Source organism: Centrocercus urophasianus, unplaced genomic scaffold (genome assembly GCF_019232065.1).
Source record: "Centrocercus urophasianus isolate 14NV4802_14NV808 unplaced genomic scaffold, USGS_Curo_1.0 seq_41, whole genome shotgun sequence".
NCBI classification, from domain to species: Eukaryota; Metazoa; Chordata; class Aves; order Galliformes; family Phasianidae; genus Centrocercus; species Centrocercus urophasianus.
In genome coordinates, this window is record NW_024884989.1 from 935,807 (window position 1) to 960,070 (window position 24,264).

Consider the following 24,264-nt stretch of genomic DNA (forward strand, 5'->3'; position numbering starts at 1 on the left):
CAGCACGTATCACCTCCTGTTCTGGTGATACTCCAAAATCTTTGCCTTTGGGCTGTCCATAATCATTTCTAAGCTTCCTGGATGACTGAGATTCCCTATTCAAGTCCATTACGTAATCAGTGCAAACCAACTTAGTCTACATAGGATAAATTGCACATTTCTATGATTCTGTTGTGTAATTCAGCATTTGTGATCAGAGGGCTGGCAGAGCTGCTCCAGGTGACCCACGAGCTCCATCACTGCCTGTTTCCATAGCGATGCTCAGCTTCACACCCCACTGTGTTTTGGCAGGAGCTTGGGTCAACTGTAGCACCTCAGACCACTGATGATCACTTGCAGGCAGCCCCCATTAACATTGCATGTGGGAGGTATGAGCTAAGAGTGACATGGGAACAGCTCACAGCCCTGAAATGAGCGTGAGGAATACCAAAAGGAGAACATGCAGACAGGAAGCTTCAAGCCCACCCAGCCCTTCCCTGGTCAGGAGACAGGTTTGTATGTCTGTGGCCTCAACTAGAGCAGAGAGCAAGCTCTTGGCAGAGGTGGGTGTTCCTCTTCTGGCAGGTGCTGCTCATTCCCACAGCAGTGCCGAACAGCAGCCTGCTCTCCTTGTGGGGGATTCAGCCTTGCTCTGCTCTCAGCTCCTCAAGAGCTGCAGGATGTGCTCTCCTTGTGCCCTCCACAGCCAAGCAGGGCAGGGCACAGCAGGGCCTCCTGCATGCAGAGGATGCAGAAATAGCAAAAGCCATTTTCAGTCACTCCCAGTAGCAGCACGTAAGTGGTTCTGAGAAATACAGAGACATCTGCAGCTTTAGCATCTCTAGGTGACTCCTGGGCCTTGCCACCATCCAGGCAAAGCTCACTGCCTCTGTGCGCCCAAAGCACGCACAGATTGCAGCTCTTATTTCAGAGAAACAAAGGGTAGCTTTAAAATCCAGGATTTAACTTTCCCAACTTTCACAGTGCCATGCTCCAAATTTAAACCCAAGATCTTTCACAGCTGAACCAAGCACACTGTCTACAAGTCAAAAGATCGTTTTCTAAGGAAATCAGAATGACAACAGTTAGGCAGGCAAAACGCACGAGCCATTCATTTTCTCAGTACTACAGGGGCTAAACTTTACTTCTTTGCAAACAAATCGGAAGGACTAGGACCACTCTCCCCAAGACATGGACTGAAGCTGTAAATGAAAAGACATTTCCTTCTGAATCAGTCTTTGAAATCCCCTCCCAGGATGTGAACTGCACAGAAAACACTGTAACTGAAATTGCAGAGGACAGTCCTGCACTGTTGCTGCTATGAACCTTAGAATAGAGAATAGTATTTCTCTTTCTGTGAGGTCCTCACGAGCCTGCTGAGATGGAGCTGTGGTTTTGCCTCTTTACAGAATTTACTGGAATCACAGCTCTAAATCCTGCACCTTGCACACAGAGCCAAGCCAGTAAAGTTGGACAATATTGCCAGGAACCATTTGACTAAAAATACCACACAGTATCACTTAGTTACCTCATCAACTAAAGAAACACTGGCTGGAAATCCATGCCAGCCGGTCAGAGCCCTGAGAAAGCTTTTGTGCTCCCAAAGGTGTAACAGAACTAGCAGAAAACCTGAGCTGAAAATCATTAGCATGGGGAAGAAATGATGCAGCAGGAGCAGGAGTGCACAGATGTACCTTTAGGAACTTCAGGTGTGCTTAGGAAGCAGCTCAAGAGCCAAACCGATGTCCTGTGTGGCTTCAGGGAGCAGAGCCAAAGCTGCGGGTGAGCTTTAGCTGCAAGACTGTGATGTGGAGGATGGGCACGAGCAAAGTGCTTGCTGTTGGAAGGAAAATCCCTTTGTTCCAAGCAGAAAAACGCTCGTTTGTGCTACTGCGTGAGGAGATGAAAGTTTGGAGGTAAATGAATCATACAGCACTGACAGAAGGTCTGCAAACAGCCGTGCTGAGACCTGCAGGCCGGGCACTGCGGGCAGATCCCCAGGGCTGTGAGAGTGGGGGAAACAGAGAAGAACGCTGGCAGTAAGAATAAAGGGAGACAGTGTTTGGAAAGCAAAGCTCTGAGAGAGATAAGCTTCGTCTTTAGAAGCGAGGAAGAAAAGGAATATTGATGGTTGGGACTGTTTACGGCGGGGCTCCGATGGCGACAGCCAAACGCAGCGCCCCGCTTTGAAGCGGACAGAACGGCGCGCAGCCGCCACCACTGCGAGCCCCGCTAAGCCCCGCCCCCAGCCAGGAACAGCCTCACTGGGTACCTCCGGTCACGTGACGGCGGACGTCCGCCGGGTCGCCTTTCGCTCCTCATTGGTTCGTCCTCCGCTCCTCATTGGTTCGTTCTCATCACGTGGCGAGGGGGGACGTCGGAGTCGCTGCGCTCCTATTGGCGGCCGGCGGAGTTCCGGGGCGGGGTGTGGCACGCGGATGTGGAGGCTGGCGCGGACGCTGTGGCGCGGCCTGGCGTGGAGCGCGGGCACGGCCATGGCCGAGGGACCCTCGGCGGCGCGGCGGCCTAAGGGTGTTCCGCGGCACGTATGGGCCCGCGAGCGGCGGCGCAGCGCGGGCACGGGCCTGTCGGGGCCCAACACCGTGTACGTGCAGGTGGTGGCGGCCGGCAGCCGCGACGCGGGCGCCTCTGTCTACGTCTTCTCCGAGTTCAACCGGTGAGTGCGGGGACCGGGGCTGGGACGGGGCTGCCGGGACGGGGCTGCCGGCCTGCGCTGACCCCCGTGTCCCTCAGGTACCTGTTCAACTGCGGCGAGGGGACGCAGAGAGCCATGCAGGAGCACAAGTGAGTAGCGAGGGGAGCCGCGGGGGGACGTCCCGGGCTGCGCCGGCCCCGGCTTACCGCCCCGACCCGCTCTGTCCCCAGGCTGAAGATCTCGCACCTGGACAGCATCTTCCTCAGCAGGGTGGCCTGGGCCAACGTCGGCGGGCTGCCTGGTGAGTGGGTCCTGTGCCTGGATCCGGCCGCAGGGGCGGGGCTCGGCTCTGACCGCAGCCTCTCGGGGCCTTTAGGGGTTCGTTAGCTGCGGTGTGGCATCGCCTCAGGGTGCGGGGCAGGGTGCTGCTTGTCCGTGCACGTGGCTTTGTGGGCCCGAAGCCTGCAGGAGATGCTGGTGCTGCCAGCACTGAGAGCTTTGTGGATCTGAGTGGAAAAGACCTCCTGTTCCTGATGCTTTCTGTGTCTGCAGAGATGAGCAACTTGTTGAAACCACCACAAAGCTGAGGCAAAATTGAGATTGAGATTTCGGGTCTGGTCTTCCATGAGAAGGTCTGAGAGTGAGGGGGACCTTCCCAGCAAGATCCATCACCTCTTTGTTTGGCTGTGATGAAGTTGTTTCTGTGCTTTGTTTTAGGTATGATCCTCACGTTAAAGGCTATGGGGCTTCAAAGGTGTGTCTTTCTAGGGCCACCAAAGCTGGTAAGTAGTGGAAGGTTGCAGAGAGGGGATGGGAAAGCATGAAATATTGGTACTTACCTTTCAATTGGGAGAGCTGGTGTCAAGGCCTCTCACTATAAGAAAGACATTGAGGCCGTGGAGCATGTCCAGGGAAGGGCAGTAAACTCACGAGCAGAAGTCTAATGAAGAGTGGCTGGGGGAACTGGGATTATTTAGATTATTACAAAAAGGAGGCTCAGGGATTATCTTATCTACAACTACCTGAAGAGAGGTTGTGGTAAGATGGAGGTTGGCCTCCTCTCCTGTGTAGTTAATGATAAGACAAGAGGGAATGGCTCAAGTTGTACCAAGGGAAATTCAGGTTGGATATTAGGAAAAATTTCTTCTCTGAAAGAGTGGTTGGGCACTGGAATGGGCTGCTCAGGGAGGCGGTGGAGTCACCATCCCTGGAGGTGTTCAAGAAACGTTCAGATGTTGTTCTGAGGGACGTGGTGTAGTGGGGAAATATTGGTGGTAGGTGGATGGTTGGACTGGGTGATCTTGAAGGTCTCTTCCGACCTTGATGATTCTATGACTCGAAGGCAGTGGATCAGTGGATCAGTCTGAGATGCTATTCTGGGACAGCACCAACCCGAAGGCTGTGCCAGAGAGGTTGGGTTTCAAAAGCAAATCTGTCACATACAAGGCAGCATCACACTTCTGCTACTTCAAACTGCCTTGTCAGTCAGTTTTAGAAAACAAGGGGAGTTCTGACTGTTTTTCTTCCCCACATTTTAATAGAAGCTTGGTATCTGAAAACCTGCTTAAGGCAATCCTTAACAGTCTAATGCCATATCTAGGCTTACATTTCTATTCCTCACTGTCATTTAATTTCCTTGTAGTATCTGCTAATGGTGATTTGAGGGATGGGAGGCACTGCTGTTCGTTTTCCTTTCTTTCTGTGAATGAGTGATGCCTGCTGGGGGTGGCATACCTGCCCACTGCTTTCTGGCTGTGCGCTGCCCAATTTCTTGACCAGATATTGAGCTTCTGATTTCATGGAAGTAAAGTGTAGCTTCTGAAAGTGTTGCTTTTGGTTTGTACTGCTGAGGGGCAGTTCATTGACTCACTTTTTTTTTTTTTTTTTTTTTCCCCCAGCAAAACTACTTGAAAGCTATTCGTCTCTTTCCTGGACCCCTAAAAAGAATGGATTTAGGTATGTATGTTAGGGGTATGCAGCCAATATAAAGTTGTAAATTGTTGGTTTCAACTGTATCCAAAGTTAGGCACTACCAACATCAGAATAAGTAGCTCGGGTTTGGGTGCCTTCAAATCCATCCCAAGAACTGTCTGGGAGAAAAGTAGTGTTTCCAGGTCTGGTTGTGGCAGGCAGCTGCCAGTCTGCCCAAGTAGTATATGGAACTCAGCTTCAAAGCACTGTTAAGGAAGCTTGCTTCTGGAGATTGGCAGTGAACTTGCTTACCGTGGTGTTATGAACTCTGTTTTGAGGGCAGTGGGCTTGCAAGAGCTTTAATTATTCTTTGATCCTTGCTCTGAGGCAGAAAAATGGAAGGGGGTTGGTCATTCAGTTTTTTTTTCTTTTCCTGAGAGAGGAAAAGATGTTTTCCTGGTACTAATTCTTGTAGCCTATGAATGTCTTATGAACTTCTTAATACCTGTTTTTGTCCTCTTCCCAGCTGTGCAGTTGCACACAGAGCCAGAGTACAAGGATGAGACAATGACAGTCCACCAAATACCTCTAATAGGTGAGCGTGTGATGCAGTAGTTAAACAGGAGAAGCGCTTGTTCATTAATTTTGCTTAAGGTGATTAAAGGAGCAGCTTCTGTTTGCAAGCCTGAGTAAGCAGAGGTTCAAGAATTTGCATGTTTTTCTCAGCAGTAGGATCTCTCAAAGAAATGAGACATGCTCAGTCAGCTTTCATTTGTTCTTTTAGTAGTGAGTTTAGAATGACGTGTATAACAGGGCTGAATTTTGGCTTTGTTAGCCAGCTGAGTATTCCTGCTGCTGAAAGTTGCAATACTTCAAGAACAGGCATAGCTTTCATAGAGTCTAGCTATTCTGAGGGAACCTGGAGGATTTAGACGACAGGTGGCACCTGAAGACCAAGTCAGACTGGTGGAAGGGTGCTGTACGTTGGTGTGGTTGGAATGCTAATGTCACAGAAGAGGAAATGCTGCTCTTGCTTTTCTTGTTGGTCCACTTTGCTTGAGAGGTTTTTGCCTGTTTTTCTTGGATTTGGAATAGGAAAACCATCAGCTGCTGAAAGTACATTTCCTCAGAGTCCTGGATTATCAGCCCAAGATGGAAGTAGCTCAGAAAGTGACACAGAGCCTGGATCCCCAGGAGCTGCGCAGCAGAGCTTGGATGAGAGCAAGGAGAAAGGAAGCCCAAAGAAAACAGGTGAAAACAATGGAACTTTTAATGTGCTTGAAATGAAACCAGAATAAGGATGTTGTTTTTTTTTTTTTTTTTGTCCTCTAAGCTGTTTGTCTGATGCAAGTGAGATCTGTACAGGAGCTCAGCTGAAGGATGACGTGGAGCACAGTGAGGTCTAGTACTTCAAAACCTAAAGCAAAACTAAGAAGGCCTAAACACAGGACATGATTCCTGTGTGGAGTTGTGGTTAGGCCTTGTATTGATTTGCTCCTGTCTGGAGTGGGCTCTTCAGCCTTTGTAACGTGAATATGAATGGATGCTGATCAGTGTTCAGACAAGGGTTTTAGGACACTTTGTTGATAGGCTGCAGGGTTGGCTGGATGATGTTGCTTCACTAATGCTTTAATAAAAATTCGTCTTGGCTTAAGGGAAAGTGATATTCAGTGAAGACAGTCAGTAAGTTTTCTTTCTGTTGCAGATGATGAACAGAAGCATGAGAGCAGGCATCCTGATCTGGTCATGGCATTCCTTTGTAAAGTAAGCTGGCACACAAAGATACCTTGTTCAGTACTTCATCTTGCTAGTTGGATTTATTTGTAAATAGTGTTTTCAAGCAAAAATTTAGAAGCTTTATAGCCCTGCTTTCAAAAAGGCAGCAATAGTAGGAATAGAAGCCAGTTAAAGCTGGAAGGTTTTTTACTAGGCAGCCAGTTAAGAATAGACATGTTCCATTTTTTTCAGTGTGTTTATACTATAGAAGTCTCTTCTGCCTATATTACAAAAGAAGAGAGAGAGAGAGAGAAGCAATAGCCTGATCCTCAACACCCAAAAGGTCTGGGGAAAACTTTTTGGGAGTAAGTTAGACCAGTGGCGGGGGAGATAGTAATAAAAAAAAACAAACAACAACTACCACCTGATCTGAATGTGTATGTTTGGTGGCCCTGCTAGGCAGGGGGGTTGGAACTACATGATCCTTGAGGTCCCTTCCAACCCAGGTGATTCTGTGATTCTGTGATACCAACCTTCCTTGTCTGGAAGGTGATTTGTTAAAGATTTGCTGTTCCACATCTACTGGGTGTGATATGCTGGGTTCTTCATGTCTTCACTGGAATAGTGGAGAAGACTTTGTTTCACAAAATCTGATATTGAAAGGGAAGGGGGGGAAAAGAAATGCCTTGGCTTCTCAGGAAATAGCTAAGCTGGACATAATGGATCTTATTTCCTGGCATTCCTTAATGTTCTTTTATTTGGTTGATTAATTCTGTTTTAACTCTTTTCAGATTCACCCAAAGAAGGGAAAATTTTTAGTTCTTAAAGCACAGGAGATGGGTCTGCCAGTGTGAGTATGAGAGCCCTGCACGGGGAATGGGGCCAGCCCTGGTGTATTGAAGATGTCAAGCTAAATTTTCAATGCCTTGTTTTCAGGGGAACACCAGCCATTCTTCCTATAATTACAGCTCTTAAAAATGGGGAGAGCATCACTTTTGAAGGCAAGGAGGTAAGATGCATATATGCTTTCTGGCTGTGGGTCCAGTGAAGGAGGGAAGTGGCAAAATGTTTCTGTGGAAGGGTGGGTGATAGTTTTCTGCCTGTTTTCATCTCTGCTGAGGTGTTTGTATGGGTTTTGGTGTTCAAGCTTTGCGTGGTTACTTTTGGTGACTGGTCCTTGTTTTCAGCCCCAAGTTGTTGCTGAAGGTGGCTCTTGAGGAGTGTCTGTTGGAGGATGTTGTGAGGGTGTGATTACAGAAGTACGCTCTGAAACGTGTTTGTTTGTGACCATGAATGTCTCTGATTTGCTGGGGCTTCTCGGTTTCACTTTCTCAAGCTGATGCAGATTTAGTTGTGAACTGATCCCTACGTATTTTAAATCTGGGACTTGAATGCTTGTACAGCCATTGTTCCCTCCTTACTCTGTACTTCTTAGACCACAGAGGCGAAGTGAGCTTTAATCTCTCAGACTCTAGTTGGATGTGGGAGGCAGTCAGCCCTGGCAGTGTCCCGGGGGATCTGTAAGTGAAGATCATAACCTGGATGGATACAGCTGTTGTATCTTTTTGTCATAAGAATTTTTGCAGAGCTTCTTTTCCTAAGCAAGCTGTTTGTAGTGTCTGAATCTGCACTGAGAACCTGGAAGCTGCTAAAATTCCCTTTGTTTTTTTTTTTTCTTCTAAGATCAGGATTGTGTTTGTTGTGACACAGCAAAATGCAAACTTGTTCCTGTCCTGCCCTCTCACTGCACGAGGACTGCACTGTGGTTTTGCTTAGTGTTGAGTGAAGTTGCCTGAAGCTGCTTCTGCAGCCCCAGCAGCCTGCTGGGAGCTTGCTGGTGGAACTGCTGAATGGAGACTGATATAATGATGCACAAAGGGCTGCTTGTACACCTTCACCCCACAGTGTGGTGTTTGTATATCTGTCTGCAGCTTTCACCTGAAGAACTGTGCGCCCCTGGTGATCCTGGCCCAGTGTTCATTGTGTTGGAATGTCCTCATGAGGGCTTTGTGGATGCTGTCTGTGAAAATGAGACCTTCCGAAGGTAGCGGGGATGGGTGACCTGAAGTGTTTGGGGGAAGACGTCCGTGCTGAGCCTTCTAGAAAAGGCAGGTCTATGTGTAGGACCTGTGGGATTCTGTGACTGTGACAGGTCTGTCTTCCCAGAGCCTTCAGAGGAGGAAATAGGCACTGGTTTCTTACTATGGAGCCATGCTGAGGCTCCTGCTTTTTTGTGCAGTGAGCCTGGATGCTTAGTTTGTGTGCAATATCTCCATGAGACTTGTGCAGAGGCACACCGAGCTTCTGAAAGGCTCTGCTCCTCTTGGAGGAGGGTAGCTGTTTGGGGTGGGAGAGTGGAGATGTCAGCACACGAGTTCTTAGACCCTCATGTGAGCCTTAGGCCCACTGCTGTGGGGAGTCTGGAGCTCCTGGGCTGTGCTGTTGAGATCTATGCTCTGCTTGCTCCTGGGGGAACAGCTCCAATAATACAAGAGTGGAATTGGAGGGAATGCCAAGGGGGTTAAGGATCATTCTCACGTATCCTTTCTGTATTCGCTTCAGGTATCAGGAAGGACTCAGTGAGGATAAGGTTGCCTTGGTTATTCACATGACTCCAGAGTCGGTGCTTCGGGACAGCCGCTACCAGCAGTGGCTGGAGAGGTGTGTGGTCTTCTGATTACTTGGCTTTACATCGTTACTGGACAGCAGCGTTCTGATGTTGTGAAGATTTTCCCAGAGTCGGTGCTGAATGGCAGCAGAGCTCTGTCTTGGATGAGATTTTTAGCAAGTGGCTCAGCAGTGTGCATATGGCAATGTGGGACTGACGCTGTTGAACATTTTGTCATCCTCTTGTAGATTTGGACCTGGAACTCAGCACTTGGTGCTCAATGAAAACTGTTCTGCAGTGCACAATGTGCGCAGCTACAAGATCCAAAGCCAGCTGAACCTCATCCACCCAGAGATCTTCCCTCTGCTCACCACGTACCAGAGCAAGGTAGGCAAGGCCCTTCCTGTCTCTGTACCTCGCACCCTTGGGTGAGAAACGTGTTTCACGTTGTACTTCTCCCTGCAGGAAGAAGAGGCTGTGTGCAGTGTGCCCGTTGTGCGAGGAGAGTGCCTTTTGAAATATCACTTCAGACCCCAGCAGGAGTGGCAGAGGTCAGTGGCAATCTTCTTGGCACTTCGGTTTTTGAGTGTCGGGCTATCAGCTGTGTTCTGAGGGTTGTGCCCCTGTCACTGAAAATCTGAAGTGTGGAACACAGATGTGAATGAATTGCTGATTTAATAATTTGGGCAGTAGTTTGGAGGGTTGTTTTAATTCCTCACTCTTGAAGTCCAATATGCATTTCTCTGCCCTCTGCTTTTGATCTCATGTGCTGTGCGCCCAACTGGCTGTGATAGGGAGAGACTCCTCAGGAAGCCAGGTGAAAATCTTGCCAGACTTTGTGTGTTCAAATGGTATCAGAGCCTAAAGCCCCAGGTGATTAAACAGAGCGGGCTCTGCACTGTCACTTGCTAGTGTGCAAGCAGGAGAAGGTGTTGGATGGAGCTGTAGAGGGCAGGGGGTTCTGTGATGCACCATTTACTGAGACTCAAAATTATGTCTCTTTGAGCAGAATAGGAGACCCTAGATGCTAAGAGGAAATGATTTTTCTTAAAGGTGCCGAGGCCTGCAGTAGTGCTCGTGCAGTGATGCAGAACCAGCGGACACTGATGGGTGCCTGGAGCCCTGTCGGGTGGTTGCTGTTCTTGCAGGAGTCTCACTGCTTCCCATGGTGGGCCATGCAGTGCCCTCTAGTGTCTACAATCTGAACCTTCATGGTGCAGAAGAACATAGTGCTGTTACAGGAGCTTTGGTGGGATGGTTGTTTTAGTGGGGATGTTCAGTCCTGCCTGACCTTTCTAGCCCACGCCATACTCATGGGTTTGTATTCTCCCACTGCTTGAAATAGAAGAAATATTTGACCCTTTGGAAATCTGTTTTGGCACAGTAATTCGTCATGCTGCTCTGAAAAGTCAGTTCCCTGTCACCCCCCATCCTGATGCCTGGCCTTTTCTTTCAGAGATGCTGTGACTGTCTGTGATCATAATGCATTTGTTGCTGAAGCCATGGATCTCCCTAACTTCCAGACTCGTGTGAAGGAGTGCAAAGAGAGCCTGCCTGCTGTACCAGGTAAGGATCAGCAACTTGTCTTATCTCATGTAAGGGCAAGCAGAAGGTCCTGGTGAGCCAGTGCTTTAAAGCTCAGGTCAAGCTGTGAATGTGCAGTTTTTCTGCTGCCCAAGATGTGCTATGAAGTCCTCCTGGAGCTGTGCAAATTTCAGGCTGAGCTCAACCTGAGTTTAGCTTATACCTGTTGAATTATGCAGTCTTCTGCTTCTGTTGTTCTGAAGCTGCTAGGTTTGGGGATTGACCACTTGGGGACAACTACAGAAAAAGATCTGTGTGGTGTTTCTCTGTGGTGATGAGCTCTGCTTGTGTCGAATGCTGTCGTAGCAGGCAAAGTGCAAGTCCTTATGTTTGGGAAATACCCTCCTCTGCAAGCAGCTTCCTGTGAAGTGTTCTCTAACTTTCAGTTGTCCTGTTGGTAGTGAGGTTTTCCTGGTATGGTGCAGCACCACCCACTCACTGTCTGGATCCTGCTGCAGAGAGTTAGGGCAGGGTGGAACACTAGCTAGATCCCCCTTGAACTGAGAGCTCTGTGTTGGCCAGTGAGATGAGTCCTCATTTGCCTGCCTTGTTATATGCAGCTGTGCATTCTGCTTTGTTTTTGTGATTGTACCTGTTCTGTTTTCTGTCCTTCCACGGTAAATTCTGATGCTGTGGGAAAGCTAGAAGCTAAGGTGAACAAAAATGAACATTCCAGGTGTGGAAATGCTCGGCTGTTGAACTGAACGGTGTCTGACTGGGCAGTACATGGATAATGCTTACAAACTCGTGTGCATTTTTGCAGGAAACGTGAATCCTTATCCTGAAATTGTATTCTTGGGAACAGGATCTGCAATTCCAATGAAAATCCGAAATGTCAGTTCTACACTGGTGAACACTAGGTAAATCATGTGCGTTTTGCTTAGGGAGAGGCTCCGTGTTCTGAGGGTGTTTCCCAAGGGTGGTTTTGAGCAGAGTGCTGATGACACAGGAGAGTGCCCCTGTAGTGGAGTCTGTAGGACTTCTGTCTCTGTAGGGAGGGAAGGCTTGAGAGTTACTTGTAAACACAAGCATTTAATGTCTTCATTTTGCCATTTGCCCCAAGAGTGTGTTCACCATCAGTATAACAGCAGAAGGGGCTTGTGGATGGAACAGTATCTTTGGCTAGGAGGAGTAGCAGTAGAGGTGCAGCACTGACAGCTCTCTGCCCTCCAACCCAGCAGATCCCCTTCCCTGAACAGACCCTGCTCAGTGCTCATCCAGTGGCTGCCACTTGTCTTTGTCACTTGTCTTGCCAGCTCAACACGATCCCTGCTCTTGGACTGCGGGGAAGGAACCTTTGGACAGCTCTGTCGCCACTATGGAGAGCAAGTTGACCAAGTGTTGTGTAACCTAGTAGCTGTGTTTGTGTCTCACATGCATACGGATCATCATTCGGTAGGTGATGTGTTGGAATGAGCAGGAGCTGTGTGCAGGTCTCTTTGTGTTTGGGAGCCAGATGCAGCTGCAGCTGGTGAATGTAGGTTGCTCTGCTCTCAAGGATGCAGTTCCCCTCTTGTTCCCCAGCCACTGCTGAATCTGTCTGTTTCTAATCCCTTTTTGCATCCTGTTAGTGGTCCCTGTAGATTGTTTAGAGATGTTTTTATTTTTATTTAGTTTATTTTTAAATCAGTGTCCAACCCAGCTTCCTTTGGTGCTGTGCAATAAATCCTCACAGAGGGATCAGTTGGTCTGTTCTACGTTGGGCCTGGTTGCGGCAGGCTGTTTGCTGGTCTCCTGTCTCATGTGTGGAAACCAGTCTGAGAGTGATGTGTTGGCTGGAGACTTTCTGCTCTCTCTTCTGCTGGGAGAGACACAGCTCTGGAAGGGTGGAGAGGCATGGTGTTATGGGCTGCTGGTCACCAGCTTGTGGCATAAGTGGTGACAGTGTTCCAGCAGCTCAGTACGATGCAGTTACTGGGGAAAAAAAGGTGGTTGGTACTTCTGATTGTAGACGCTCCTGAAACTGAGCCTTGCTGAGCTGCTGTAGCACTGCTGACACTTATGTTCCTGGGTCTTTCTGACTGCAGTTTGCTGTCTTTTCGTCCCTTTTGCAGGGCTTGGTCAACATCCTCATGGAGAGGCGGAGAGCTTTTGTAAGTTGTGCTTCTGTTTCACTGTTCCCAAATGTATCTTGAACAAGGGAAGGAAAACTTTCCCTATGTGGTGGAGAAGCACCTTCTTTTCCCACGGCTTTTCTTCTGTGTGATGCAGTGTCTGCCTAGTACTGATTCTCCTCCTGTCTTTTCTTTTGCAGGCTTCCCTCGGTCGAGCTTTTAGCCCTCTATTTCTGGTAGCACCTGAACAGATCATGCCTTGGCTACATGAGTACCACGACAACTGTGAATCGATTCTCAGAGACATCAAGTGAGTTTTCTGTGTGGTATGTGAGGAAGTACTCCTGCTGGGTCCTTATTCAAGGCAAATGACCATCATTTGTTCTCCCCATCGTTTTACTGAAGCTCTTTGACACCTTCCACTGTGCAGGACTGCGATGTGTGACTTGCACAGGAGATGAGAGGATCTGTTGTGCAACACTTGGTTGTGCTTCCTAAGAGGGGCTTGCTTGCAGATTATGAAAACGGAGGTGGGTTGGTTTGAAATGACTCCAGAAAGGCAGGGTGTGTGACAGTAGGGAAGAAACGATTGGATGAGTTTGTGGGGCCCTGGATAGCAAAAGCAGAGGGGAAAACAGATGCACAAAATCGTCTTGTTTGTCAGGCAGTGAGCAGAGAAGACACTTGTGTGAGAGTCTGCTTTAAGGTGAGATCAGGTTTTACTTTGTTCCTGTCCTCAGTTCTTTCATTTCCCTTCCCTTGCAGAATGATTACTTGCCAGTCCCTTGTGAAAGGCCGTGAGAACATCAAATCTAAAGCTAAACGGTTTATCACTTCTTTATTAGAGAACTATGACTTGGCTGAGGTAAGCAGACAGCATCATGTGCTGCAGTAAAGGACAAGAGGGAATTTGAAGTCTAATGCTCATGTTCTTGTTTAGTTTCAGACTTGTGAAGTCCAGCATTGTAAAAATGCTTTTGCATGTTCAGTGATCCACAAATCTGGATGGAAAGTAGTATATTCTGGTGACACAATGCCCTGCAAGGCCTTAGTACAAATGGGTAGGTGACAAAAACCTCTTTGAAAGACCTCTGAGTATGGCCTTGAACTGTCAGTAACTGAGGTGGTCACTCCCACACTCTTTGTGCTATGACTGCAAGCCAGTGGGGGCCCTGGGTGGAGATGAGAGTTCACTTGCTTATTTAGGCAGTTGCGTGTTCAGCTGAAGGTGAAATATGTGATTATTTACACAGGGAAAAATGCTACTCTGCTGATCCATGAAGCAACACTGGAAGATGGAATGGAAAGAGAAGCTATAGAGAAAACACACAGGTGGGTGTGTTTTGCTGTTTTATCACTGCAGGGAAAGCAAAGCTGCCTAACTGGGCTTTGACCTTGGATCTGGTGGTGAGGGGCCCAAGGCCTGTAAGTAGTTCTGGTGTGCATAGAGCTCTTCAGCACTAATATTAGAGTGTTGCTCACTGCACCAGCTCTGTAACTCTGTTTTGAGCATCCTCAGAGAGAAATAGGGGAAGCTCTTAGACAGTAGCAATTCTACAAACTGACTAGCCCAAAGGAAAGGCCCTCAGCTTGACTGCACTGCAGGACTAAGCTTGGACAGTAGAGGTGTCATCCACACCCCTGTCAGCTATCTGCATGATTCAAACTGAGCTGCAGCCAGTGGTACTGCCTGCTGCCCCCAATGAAAGGGGGCGATGGACTGGAGAGCAGTTTCCAGCGAGTGAGCTGGACTTACTGGCACCTCTAGGTTGAGCTTTTGTCCCCAGGTTGTGAAGCACTGAAAAGCTTCCAGTTAATTAGCATCTTTTCTGCACAATGAGTCGCATGGAAGCTAGAGACTTGCCAGCTGTGCAGGCAGTGTCTGGGCTTGCTGATGAAGACAACTTGTGCCCAGCAGGTGGTGTATAGCATCTAGTGTTTGCTGTTGGCAAGATGTGGCACTAGCTGCAAGATGCAGCCTGCTGTTCCCTGTTGGAGGAGCAGCGCTGGCTAGTGTGTATGAGTGCTGTGTTCCTGGTCCTTTTGCAGCACAACCTCTCAGGCAATTGAGATTGGGATGAAGATGAATGCTGAGTTCATCATGCTCAATCACTTCAGCCAAAGATATGCCAAGATCCCGCTGTTCAGTGAAGACTTCAGTGAGAAAGTTGGAATTGCATTTGATCATATGAGGGTAAGTTTGGAGTTTTGATGCAGACTGTGAGAAAGGTTTCAGTGCTGCCTGGGGATGGCTGCTTAGGAATGAAATTTTCCATTTCTAATAAAGTATCAACGTGCTGTGTCCTTCTGAGAGCAGTTTCCTATGAAACAGCTTGTTTTATACCTTCTGTCAGGAGGTATCACCAACATGGAGGGGTAGGGGGCATAGTGCCCAATTCTCTTTAGGACAGGTGCTGATGGCTCTTGAGAACAGAAATCTGTTCTTCTGGATGCTTGCCTCACGTCACCTCTGTTGTTTGTGCTGTTGCCAGCTAAAAATATCACTTCCATTCCCTTTCCCTTCTTAATCAATTCACTGCCTTAATGGCTTTCTGCAAAAGATGTCTGGGATCCTAAACCCTGTAGTGCTGTTGCTGTCCTGAATGTGTGAGTAGCACACTGGCTGACGTATACATATACAGTGTGTGCATGCTTTCCTGTGAAGAGAATGGCAATAACTTGGTGTAAGGGATTGATGGACTGGCTTCTGTAAGGGTTGTAAATGCTCATCTGCCTGGCAACTGCAAATCATCACCAAGGTGAGGCTCCTCTGTGCTGGTACCACCCAGAGGGAGGGGTGCTGTCCTGCTTGCTGAGCTGCAGAAGGCTGGGGGCAAGGGATGGCAGTTCTCAAGCAAGTGCTCTTGTGCCCAATGTATTGCAGGTACGGCTTGGTGACTTTTCAACCATCCCAAAGCTGATCCCACCTCTGAAGGCTCTGTTTGCAGATGACATAGTGGAAATGGAGGAGCGGAAGGAAAAAAGGGAGCAGCGCCTTCTGAAGGAGGCTGCAATAGTCTTGGACCAACTGACTGGTGGTGAGAACAAGGAGACACCATCCCAGAAACGGAAACAAGACAAGAACCATCAGGAAGTACCAAACAAGAAACTTAAAAAGCTTAAAACAGTGAACTGAAGGAAAAGAGGTAGAGAACGTTCTCTGCTCTGTAAGAGGTGCCCTGTGTTGTACAGGCTTCTGGGGCTGGCAGTGCTGGGCAGCCTGCAGGTGCCATGGCAGGAGGGGCTGGCCTTGGCCGCTGGCTGCGCTCGGTTGTCAGTGGGTTGCTGTGGGCTGAAGCTCCCAAGCATGCTGTAAGCAGTGCAAGTCCTGTGATGGCAGTATTTACCCATACAGTTCCACAGTTCCTGACCCTGGATATCAGCAATCCACGTGCCGTTTTTCTTTTAGCCAAGACTTCTCTCTGAGCTGTTTTAATTTTCGGTTTTACGATGGAAGCTATTGGTAATGCAGCAGCAGTTACAATCTTGGGAGTTGCAAGAGGTGAAGTCTGGTAAGTCCTCATGGGGCTGTGGACTCACCAGAATGGGGGGGGAGGAGCTCTCTGGTTACACAAGGAGTGTATCTAAGTGTCAAGACCTAGGCTGTGGGAGGAAATTTCAGATAAAATGGGACCCAGTTAATTGCTTTTAGAGATCTAGTTTAATTTAAGGATCTGAATGCTGCTGTGCATTCCGATTTTATTTTGGTTTTCATGGTTGATTTCCTCCACCCTCCCACCCCCCCACCAGAACAGGTTTCCAAAACATTACAGTCTGAATAAACCACTCAACATCACACACAAAGTGTTTTGATTAGGTAGTTAATGAGGTGAGGAGTCAACAAACACCTCAATTTTGGGAGAGAACGACCTTATTTATGTGTTACAGCACCTTGATCAACCTCATAGCTGTTACAAATATGCTTTGTGCTAGTAAAACTACACCTGCTTCTGCTGCTTCATTCCTGTTGCTTTGAGATGGCTAACACTGCTTCTGCAAGGCTCCAGAACAGACAACTGTGAACTGTGTTTGGTGTAGTGTGCAGGGGAGCTGGCGGTGTGAGCTGATGGAGGACAGTGAGCTGCTAAGGGAGGATGTGTGATAGCTTCTCTGCTCAGACTTCTGTGTCCTGGAATCATGTGCGGGTCTGATGGGGAAGGCATTGGGAGCAGGTTGCCCAAGGAGGCTGGGGATGCCCCACCCCTGCAGGCATTCAAGGCCAGGCTGGATGTGGCTGTGGGCAGCCTGGTCTGCTGGTTGGTGACCTCCACATAGTGGGGGTGGAACTGGATGAGCGTTGTGGGCCTTTTCAACCCAGGCCATTCTGTGATTCATGGCTACTTCAATAAAGGAATTCCCTCTCAGAAGCTACTACTATGCCCCCACGTGCTCGACAGGAGGTAGCAATACGTAGTAAAGATGGCTTTATTTTAAGGGGATGGAAGATTGAAGACAAAAGGGCAGCAAAACATCTTAGTAAGTTAGCTGTGCTTTGTTACGCTTGTCTAAAGGGGGAGCTTGGCACGCTGGAGCAGAGCAGCAGGCTGTGTGGGCTTAGCAGGCTCCTACTGCTGCACAATGTGGGCACACAGAGGGCCGGGGGGCGAGCGGGCTTATTGCTGGGCTGCCGCGGATCCGTGCTGCTTCTCGTAGAAGTAAAGGCGGATCTCTTAGGTACGTGCCAGAAATGAGGAAACGCACTCGTTCTCACGTCGAGGTATTCACAAGCAGCAAACGAGCAGCGACGGACGCCGCGAGCTCCAGCTGCCCCGGGGCTGAAACGGAAAACCGGCGGGCGGGGCGATCGGCGGGCATGGCCCAACTCGTCCCCCGGGCAACCGCGGCTCCTCCCCGCAAACAGCCGCCGCATGGAGGGCGCGGAGCTGCCTACGGAGGAGGCTCCGGATCCCCGCGTCCTGCGGCTGCTGCGCCGGGCGGCTCGGGGCCTGCGGCTGCCGGCGGACAGCGTGGCGGCCGGCGATGAAGCGGCGGCGGAGCTGCGGGCGTTCGCAGCCGGGGCGGCGGGGCGGGCGCTGTTGGCGTGGCGCGGCCCCGCGGGTCGGCTGGCTCTGGGACCATCGCCGCCGCCGGCCGCCGCCGCCCGTCCCAAGGCGCTCTTCTTCCTGCGGCCGCCCGGGCCCGGCGAGCCGCTGTGCGGGGATCTGCCCGCCGACGCCCTGCAGCACTTCGCCGCTCTGGTGGAGGAGGTGAGGCGGAGAGCGGGGCGGCTCGGCGCCAGCGCGGTTGGGCGGCGGGGATCCGAGCTATTCCTCGTGGGATGGAGCGCAGCCGGGCCTCGGGCACGGGGCGCCCACGCTTCTTCGAGCGGCCGCGTGTCTCTCAGCCTCGGGATAGCAGAGCTTCCTCCTCACACCTAACGTACTGCTCTCCTCTTGTAGTTTAAAACCGTTTCTCCTGGTCCTATCGCTGTCAGACTGCGTAAAAAGTTGCTCTTCACTGAGACGTGCAGGCTTCATCTGAACTTCCCAGCCCCATTCCTCCAGATCCACAATTACAGACCCCCCGGGTTCCTCGGTCCCCGGCTCCAGCAGCGCTGCACGCTGGGCTGGATTTTGTTTTGTTTTGTTCTCTCACCCAGCAGGGCTCAGCTCCTTCCCCCACCCCCTTCTGCAGGAGGCCGCTGAGAAACGAGGAGGAGGAGTTGCTGTTCCATTGAAATAAACTACTTTACTATAAGTGGTAAAGGAACGGGAGGTAATACAATGTAAAAGGAATCAAGAGTAATAAATCAAGCAAATGGGAAAGGGAACATCTCCTAAGTGTGTGCCGCAGGCTCGGCAGCGTGGAGCAGAAGAGATTGTCTTCGTATCAATGCATCACTTTGTATCTCCCTCCCCAAAACCACGTGGGAAGGTCTGGAGCACTCTGGGGTCTGTAGTTCTCCCTCAGCAGCTGTCCCAGTTCTGTCGCTTCATTGCATGATGACATGATATGGAACGCATATGGAAAGCCCTGACAGGTATCCAGCCTCTATTCCATGTCATTGCATTATGCCAGAATTGTACAACACACATATATAAATACATGCAAATAATAAACAACAATTAGCATTATATGCATGTGCACATGTATACATAAAACTGCTGACTCTTCTCCCCAGCATCAGGTCCCCTTGGAGATATGCACTGAATGTCCGCTTTTCCTCGTGTTACCCCCCCAAGTGAACACGGGTCTCTGAGCAAAAGCAATCTTCTCCCCTGGTGCTGTTCCAAAATTCCTACCTTCAGGCCAGCCTGTGTCAGTTCCAAAAGTCCTGGACAATTGGGGTTTCCCCTTCGAGCCTGTTGTGTAATCAACAGAATCCACTTGGTGCCAAAAAGAAGCTGAGTCAGGGTGACAAAAGAAGCTGTGCACAGTACCAACCACTTTGGAAGCAGCCCAAACCCACTCGTATGCTGCCAGCATCTCCTTTTCAGTTGGACTGTAGCACTCTTCAGGTCCTCTAGATCCTTCTGACTGCTAAACCACGGCCTGAAGCTCTGACTGACCACCTGAGGCAAGCTAGGAATCAGCCGTGGGAGCACAGGTGAAGGCAATTCAGCTGTGCTGCTGGGAGGGGGAGAGCCTGGCTGTGCCTCTCCTAGGTCCCATTTAAGTGCTGACTGCCACTGAGGCAGGATCTCTTCCTGGACATCGATCCTTGTGGAGAATGTTGTGAGCCTACAGCATCAGTGAGCATTTTTCACTTATTAGCTTTCCATCATGATAATCCTGCTTAGCCTAAGCTCTGTACGCTTATTGATTTACATGTGGTGAGCCAGGCAGGCTAAAATGGACTGAAATTGTTATAATGTATTTTCTGTGGAACGTCTACAAATGGGTCAGGGGGAGAACATCACCCCCTTAGATAGAACGATTCCTGGGGAGATCCAGGGCTTATGGGTTCTCCTTATTAGCAGTTAGCAACCATTGTTGAGAAATGGGGTCCCCTGTGTATTGTGGGGAATTTTTCTGCCTGGTGGAATACTTTCACGGGTTAGATAGAGATATCTAACTACAAAAGAAAGGCAGTTGGCCGCCTCCAGAGTGGCATGGCTACTGTTAAATCAAACTGAGATAAGAGCTGACACCTTAGAAAGTGAACATCGGCTATTAAAAGATTGCACTGAAAAACTGGAACAGGAGCTTAATGTATTAACAAGGAAAAGACCAACTTTACATTCCCCGATAGGTCAGGTCTGCAATACTTCAATAGATAATAACCACACCTCTGAAACAACGGGCCTGGCTGAAACTCTAAATTAGATCTAGAGGTTCCACTTATGATGGATTCCTTGGCACTTATCCTATTATAACCAAGAAGACAAAGGAGGCACAAGGCAGACTGGCGGGTGCCCCCTGCCCAACAGCTCCCTGCCCAAACGCATTCACACGTGATGGTGAGGCCATGCACCAACAGAACTGATGGATGTGGTGCAACATTTCGGCACAGGCCGAAAGAGAGTGTACCCACGTGGTTACTTAGATTAGGGGATTCAGGGGTGGAAGGTGTTGTGGTTAATGGCCCAGAAGTATCAAATTTGGCCACTGTGACGGTGCACCCTGCCCTCAGGCAGAGACCGTGTGCTGCTGTTCAGTACAGCAGTGAGAACCAGTCGGTAATAGACTGGTTAATGGCTGCATGCCGCGTGGTTTGGCTGAACAAACCAGATGTTCCATTAAACACAGGATTGTGGTCCTCCATAGGGGACCTTCAGAATTATATTCGTGAGCTGGGCAAAAGAGAAGCGATATAGGGATATAGGGATATTGGGAATAGGTGAACGGTTGGACTGGGTGATCTTTTAGGTCTTTTCCAACCTTGGTGATTCTATGATATACGAGGACTCATTCAAAAGCCCAGACATGGTAAAGTTTTCGGCAGGTACGCGAGATGGAATCTACAGCAGGGCCCTTCCCACCTGTATGGGACTTTGGTTTCCATATTAAACCTGGTGGCCTCGGATTCAACAGGCAGCCCAGTCAGTGGCTGATTTGGGTGAGAGAGCGTCTGCGCGCTGGGTGCAATATCTGAGTAGCAGAAGAAGCAGAGCTGCTTCCAGTAGTCAAAACCAAGAGGCCTCTTGTGCCAAGGCGCCACCAGTCCTCAGTTGGGCCCATAAGGGTCTTGTGAAAACAAATGTTTAACAATCTTATTTGGGCTGGGGTCCAATTTGCGGAAATTGACTGCCAGCCCAATCACATCCTCCTTCAGCTGTGGAGACAATCAGAGATTCCAAAATTACCCTAAGAAGCCAAGGGTGAGAGTTACAGAAAGAGTACCAACGGCGACATGGAACTTAGGGGATTTCATTGCTTCCAATAGCAAAAAGAAGCCCCTCAGGTGTCTCGGGCCACAGTGACAAAAAACACAAAGACAAAAGACTTGACTTTGGCTCAGTTCATGGCATGACGAAGGATGTTAGTCCCCCTAGGGCCTCCAGAAGGGACCGGAGGCCCTTTGTAGAGTTGACAATATTCTGGTCCCGGAAAAATGTCCAGGGAGTGTTATGGCACTTGTTGATACAGAGGCAGAAACATCAATTATCTACAGAGATTCGACTAAATTTGATGGAGATGGAGTGATGATGGGTGGTTTTGGGGGACAGACTATTCCTGTCAGCCAAACATGGGTGAAACTGGGGGTTGGGCGTCTCCCACCATGGGAGTATAAGGTGTCTGTTGCCCCAGTCCAGGAATACATCCTGAGTATTATTATACATTATATACATCCATAAATATTCTATGAGGTCTGGCTCTCCAGACAAGTGCACTCATGTAAGGCAGTATAGACTCCAGGGTGGGCAAGATGAAATATCACAGACCGTGCATTCTCCAGAAACCCACAGCACCTAAAGAAGCTCATGTTTCCCTCTTGCTGGTTGTCAGGGACATAGCAGTGATTTTGTTGTTGCTTCTATTGGGATGTGACGATGTCGCAGTCTTGGGAACTGGATTTCCTAGCAGAAGGGTTTGGATTATTTTCTCTCCTTTCTCAAAAACTTCTGCTGTGTTGCCCCACACGATAACATCATCAATATATTGCAGGTGCTCAGGGGCTCCAATTTGCTCCAGTGCAGTCTGAACATCAGTTTAATGTTCCAGGTCATTAAATCCACGCTGAGAAGTTCTGTGGGATGCTGACCACCAGAGTGGGCTTCCAGGAGCAGGCTGTGGGCTCAGCATGGCTGGCAATGCATTACTTACATGGGAGCTTTTGTTCTGGCTTGAGCTCTGTGGCTGTGCTTAGTCTGCACAGACAGCAGTTTTTGTATCAGGTTTTGTTTGTAGATGACAGCAGGTAGTGCATGATACGTGTTGTAAATACCATCTGTTATGGGGAGGTTTTGGGGTAGGAACATTCCATTCAGCACTGTTGGATCTGTTTTCTGGCTGCCTCCAGCTGCTTGGGGGCACACTTTGGGCTTTTCTCCCTGCAGCCTCTGCAGATGGATGCGGTGTTTCCATGGGAGCAGATAGTGTCTGGGTTTGGTTCTGCTTTTTTGCTCAGACTTAACTTCAAGGAAAACAGGATGGTGATACAGGATAGGGAGAGGGGTGGAGAATTGAAAAGGACCTTTAGTTTCCTGAGGCTGAGGGCGCACATGGCTGTGGCTGCTGCAGAGCATGTTGCAAAGGGCCTTCTATCAACACTTCTGGGTCAGCCTTAGAAGGCTTTCTCTGGTTGGAGAAACAGCTTGTGCTGAACAGTGAGGAGGCCCAGCATGGCTGGGGATGTCTTTTCTGCCTGTCCCACACAAACCCTCATTAGGGCTGAAAAGAACGTGCCTTCTCTTCTTTGTGGAGCTGGGGGTTGTTCTGCTTGCAGGTCATGCTTTGATGGTCTAACAAGGGAACAAGCAGCTGGTTACAAGGACTAGCACTAGCAGCCCACAGGATTTAATAGTGGAAGGTCTCAATGGTAATAGATGGAACTACTGAGCCAGTAGTGAGCCAGGAGTTGGGCATCCTGCAGTGGCTGGTGCTGCTGTTCCCCAGGCCAGCCGTGGCTGCAGTCACTGGCACTCTGATTTCCCAGGCACGGTGCTGTCATGTTTTTTTCTGTTCAGATTTGGGCCCACTTGCAGTTGTTTTTATAACTTTTCTTATTGCAGCTCACCCTACTTTCATTGGCTTCTGCCATAGCTGCACCCAGCAGCCTCCCTGTGCCAGCAGCACTAAGGAGTAGCATTGGTCACCAGAGAGAACCCGGCTTTGTTAGTCTGCTGCCACAGCCTGGAGCCAGCTAAGCCAAGGCAGAGCCAGCCCTGGCAAGCCCAGGTAGCTCAGGGGGACTCTGCTGCCAGGCTGGGACCAACCTGAGGCTGTGCAGGAATGGCAGGAGTCAGATTGACAGGGCTGCAGCTTGGAAAATAACCGAAAAACTGAAGAGCTCCAGCACTGTTGGAAAGGAGACAAGGTGACCCTCACCAATGGGGGGATCCTCTGAACTAGGGGGGTTCAGCCCAGCCCTGCTGCCCTTGGAAGTCACCTGAAAGCTCTGCCTCTGCCCTGCCTGCTGGCATTGAGTACCAGAGCTGTGTGCAGGGGAACAGAACCGATGCAGCCTGCTGGTCCATGCAGCTGCCTCCAGGTGCAGGTTTGGAGGCTGGGGCAGCTGGAGCAGCAGCAGGACTGGGCTGCCTGCTTGCTTTGTCCTCTTGTTTCTGCACTTTTCAGCTCTTGGATTTGAGGGAGGTGTAGTATGTGAGTTTATCATCACATGTGACTGACCTCCTTCCATGAGAACAGTGCAGAGATGTCTGATTTTTCGCCTTGCACACAACAAAACAGCCAAGTGAGTGCTACTGAACACCTTCCCATCCGGCTTGACTGTCTTCTGCCCTCCTGGTGAAGAGAGAGCTCTCAGGACAGTTGACAGTGGTGAGCATTGTTGGGAACGGAGAGCAATGAGCTTTGAACATCAGCATTTTCTTATTCCTCTTGTGCCTCGTGATGCTCAGCAATGCACAAGAGGTGTGACGTGGAGAGGGCTGAAAGCTGTCACCACAGCCCTGGTCTGAGCAAGAGCAGCTAGTTTCGTAGACAGGTTTCATCCCTGGCAATGTTTTGGATCACCAGCAAAGCAGGCCTGTGGAGAGGTCCTTTCCTCCTGCCCTGCCCTTGTTTCACACAGGCACGAAGCTGCTTGGGCCAGCAGTGAGTTCAGGTCTCCAGGCTTGGTTGAGCACGGAGCTCGGAGCCTGGCGGCCTGTCAGTTTCCTGCAGCACTTTTCATTGCTTTTTTGCAATTTGTTCTGCAGGTGATCGTGCCCATCCTGACAAACAGGAAGAACCATCAGGGCTGGCCACGGGTGGTGTCACAGGACATCATACGTCATGTCCACAGCTTGAAAAGTGCCATCTTCGTGGTGGTTGGCCAAGTGAAAGGCAAGACCTTGCTGCCTCTTCCAGCAGGCTCAGAGGGAATAGAGAACATTGATCTGGGACATGAGAAATTGTGAGTATCACTGCTTGCTGTCCTCTGGTTATGTTCTACTGATGCGTGTGCTGTGTTCTGGGGAGCCCTCACCAATCGTAGTGGCTCTTACTGATCACCATTGACTACTGCTTATCCAGACTGCCCAGATGAGCGTATTTTGCTCTACCTGTTCTCTTCCTTACAAACTCTGTCTCTGGGGAGCGTGCAGCACTATAAGCAGGCAGGAACAGCTCAGAAAGTGACAAGAAGTTGTGAACACACAGCAAAGCAACAAACTTAATGGAGAAAACAAACTGAACAAAACCTCTTCTGC

The 24,264-nt window shown here is 49.5% G+C and overlaps 2 protein-coding genes across 2 annotated transcripts in view; both read left to right on the forward strand.

Annotated features, from left to right (window-relative positions):
* The first annotated feature begins 2,417 nt into the window (after positions 1-2,417).
* ELAC2 (elaC ribonuclease Z 2) lies at positions 2,418-16,469 on the forward strand. Its single transcript, XM_042833398.1, has 24 exons — positions 2,418-2,656; positions 2,734-2,784; positions 2,866-2,936; positions 3,353-3,417; positions 4,534-4,591; positions 5,073-5,141; positions 5,642-5,797; positions 6,252-6,310; positions 7,054-7,112; positions 7,199-7,271; positions 8,194-8,306; positions 8,825-8,923; positions 9,119-9,257; positions 9,336-9,421; positions 10,327-10,436; positions 11,218-11,314; positions 11,711-11,849; positions 12,509-12,547; positions 12,709-12,818; positions 13,274-13,373; positions 13,449-13,569; positions 13,762-13,840; positions 14,558-14,702; positions 15,393-16,469. Exons 1-24 carry the CDS (start codon positions 2,418-2,420, stop codon positions 15,642-15,644), a joined length of 2,529 nt encoding a protein of 842 aa, XP_042689332.1. The 3' UTR covers positions 15,645-16,469.
* A 907-nt stretch (positions 16,470-17,376) lies between these two features.
* DNAH9 (dynein axonemal heavy chain 9) overlaps positions 17,377-24,264 on the forward strand; it is a 191,448-nt gene continuing 184,560 nt past the window's right edge. Inside the window, exons 1-2 of the mRNA XM_042833278.1 lie at positions 17,377-17,715; positions 23,773-23,969. Coding sequence (XP_042689212.1) covers positions 17,377-17,715; positions 23,773-23,969 — 536 coding nt within the window. The remainder of the gene's footprint in view (positions 17,716-23,772; positions 23,970-24,264) is intronic.

What these genes read in the sequence shown, in the direction of transcription:
- ELAC2 (XM_042833398.1), top strand. Translation starts at nt 2,418, where the DNA reads ATGTGGAGGCTGGCGCGGACGCTGTGGCGCGGCCTGGCGTGGAGCGCG. An exon ending in TCTACACTGGTGAACACTAG is followed by an intron (nt 11,315 to 11,710) that starts GTAAATCATGTG and finishes TTGTCTTGCCAG; the next exon opens with CTCAACACGATCCCTGCTCT. An exon ending in GCTATAGAGAAAACACACAG is followed by an intron (nt 13,841 to 14,557) that starts GTGGGTGTGTTT and finishes GTCCTTTTGCAG; the next exon opens with CACAACCTCTCAGGCAATTG.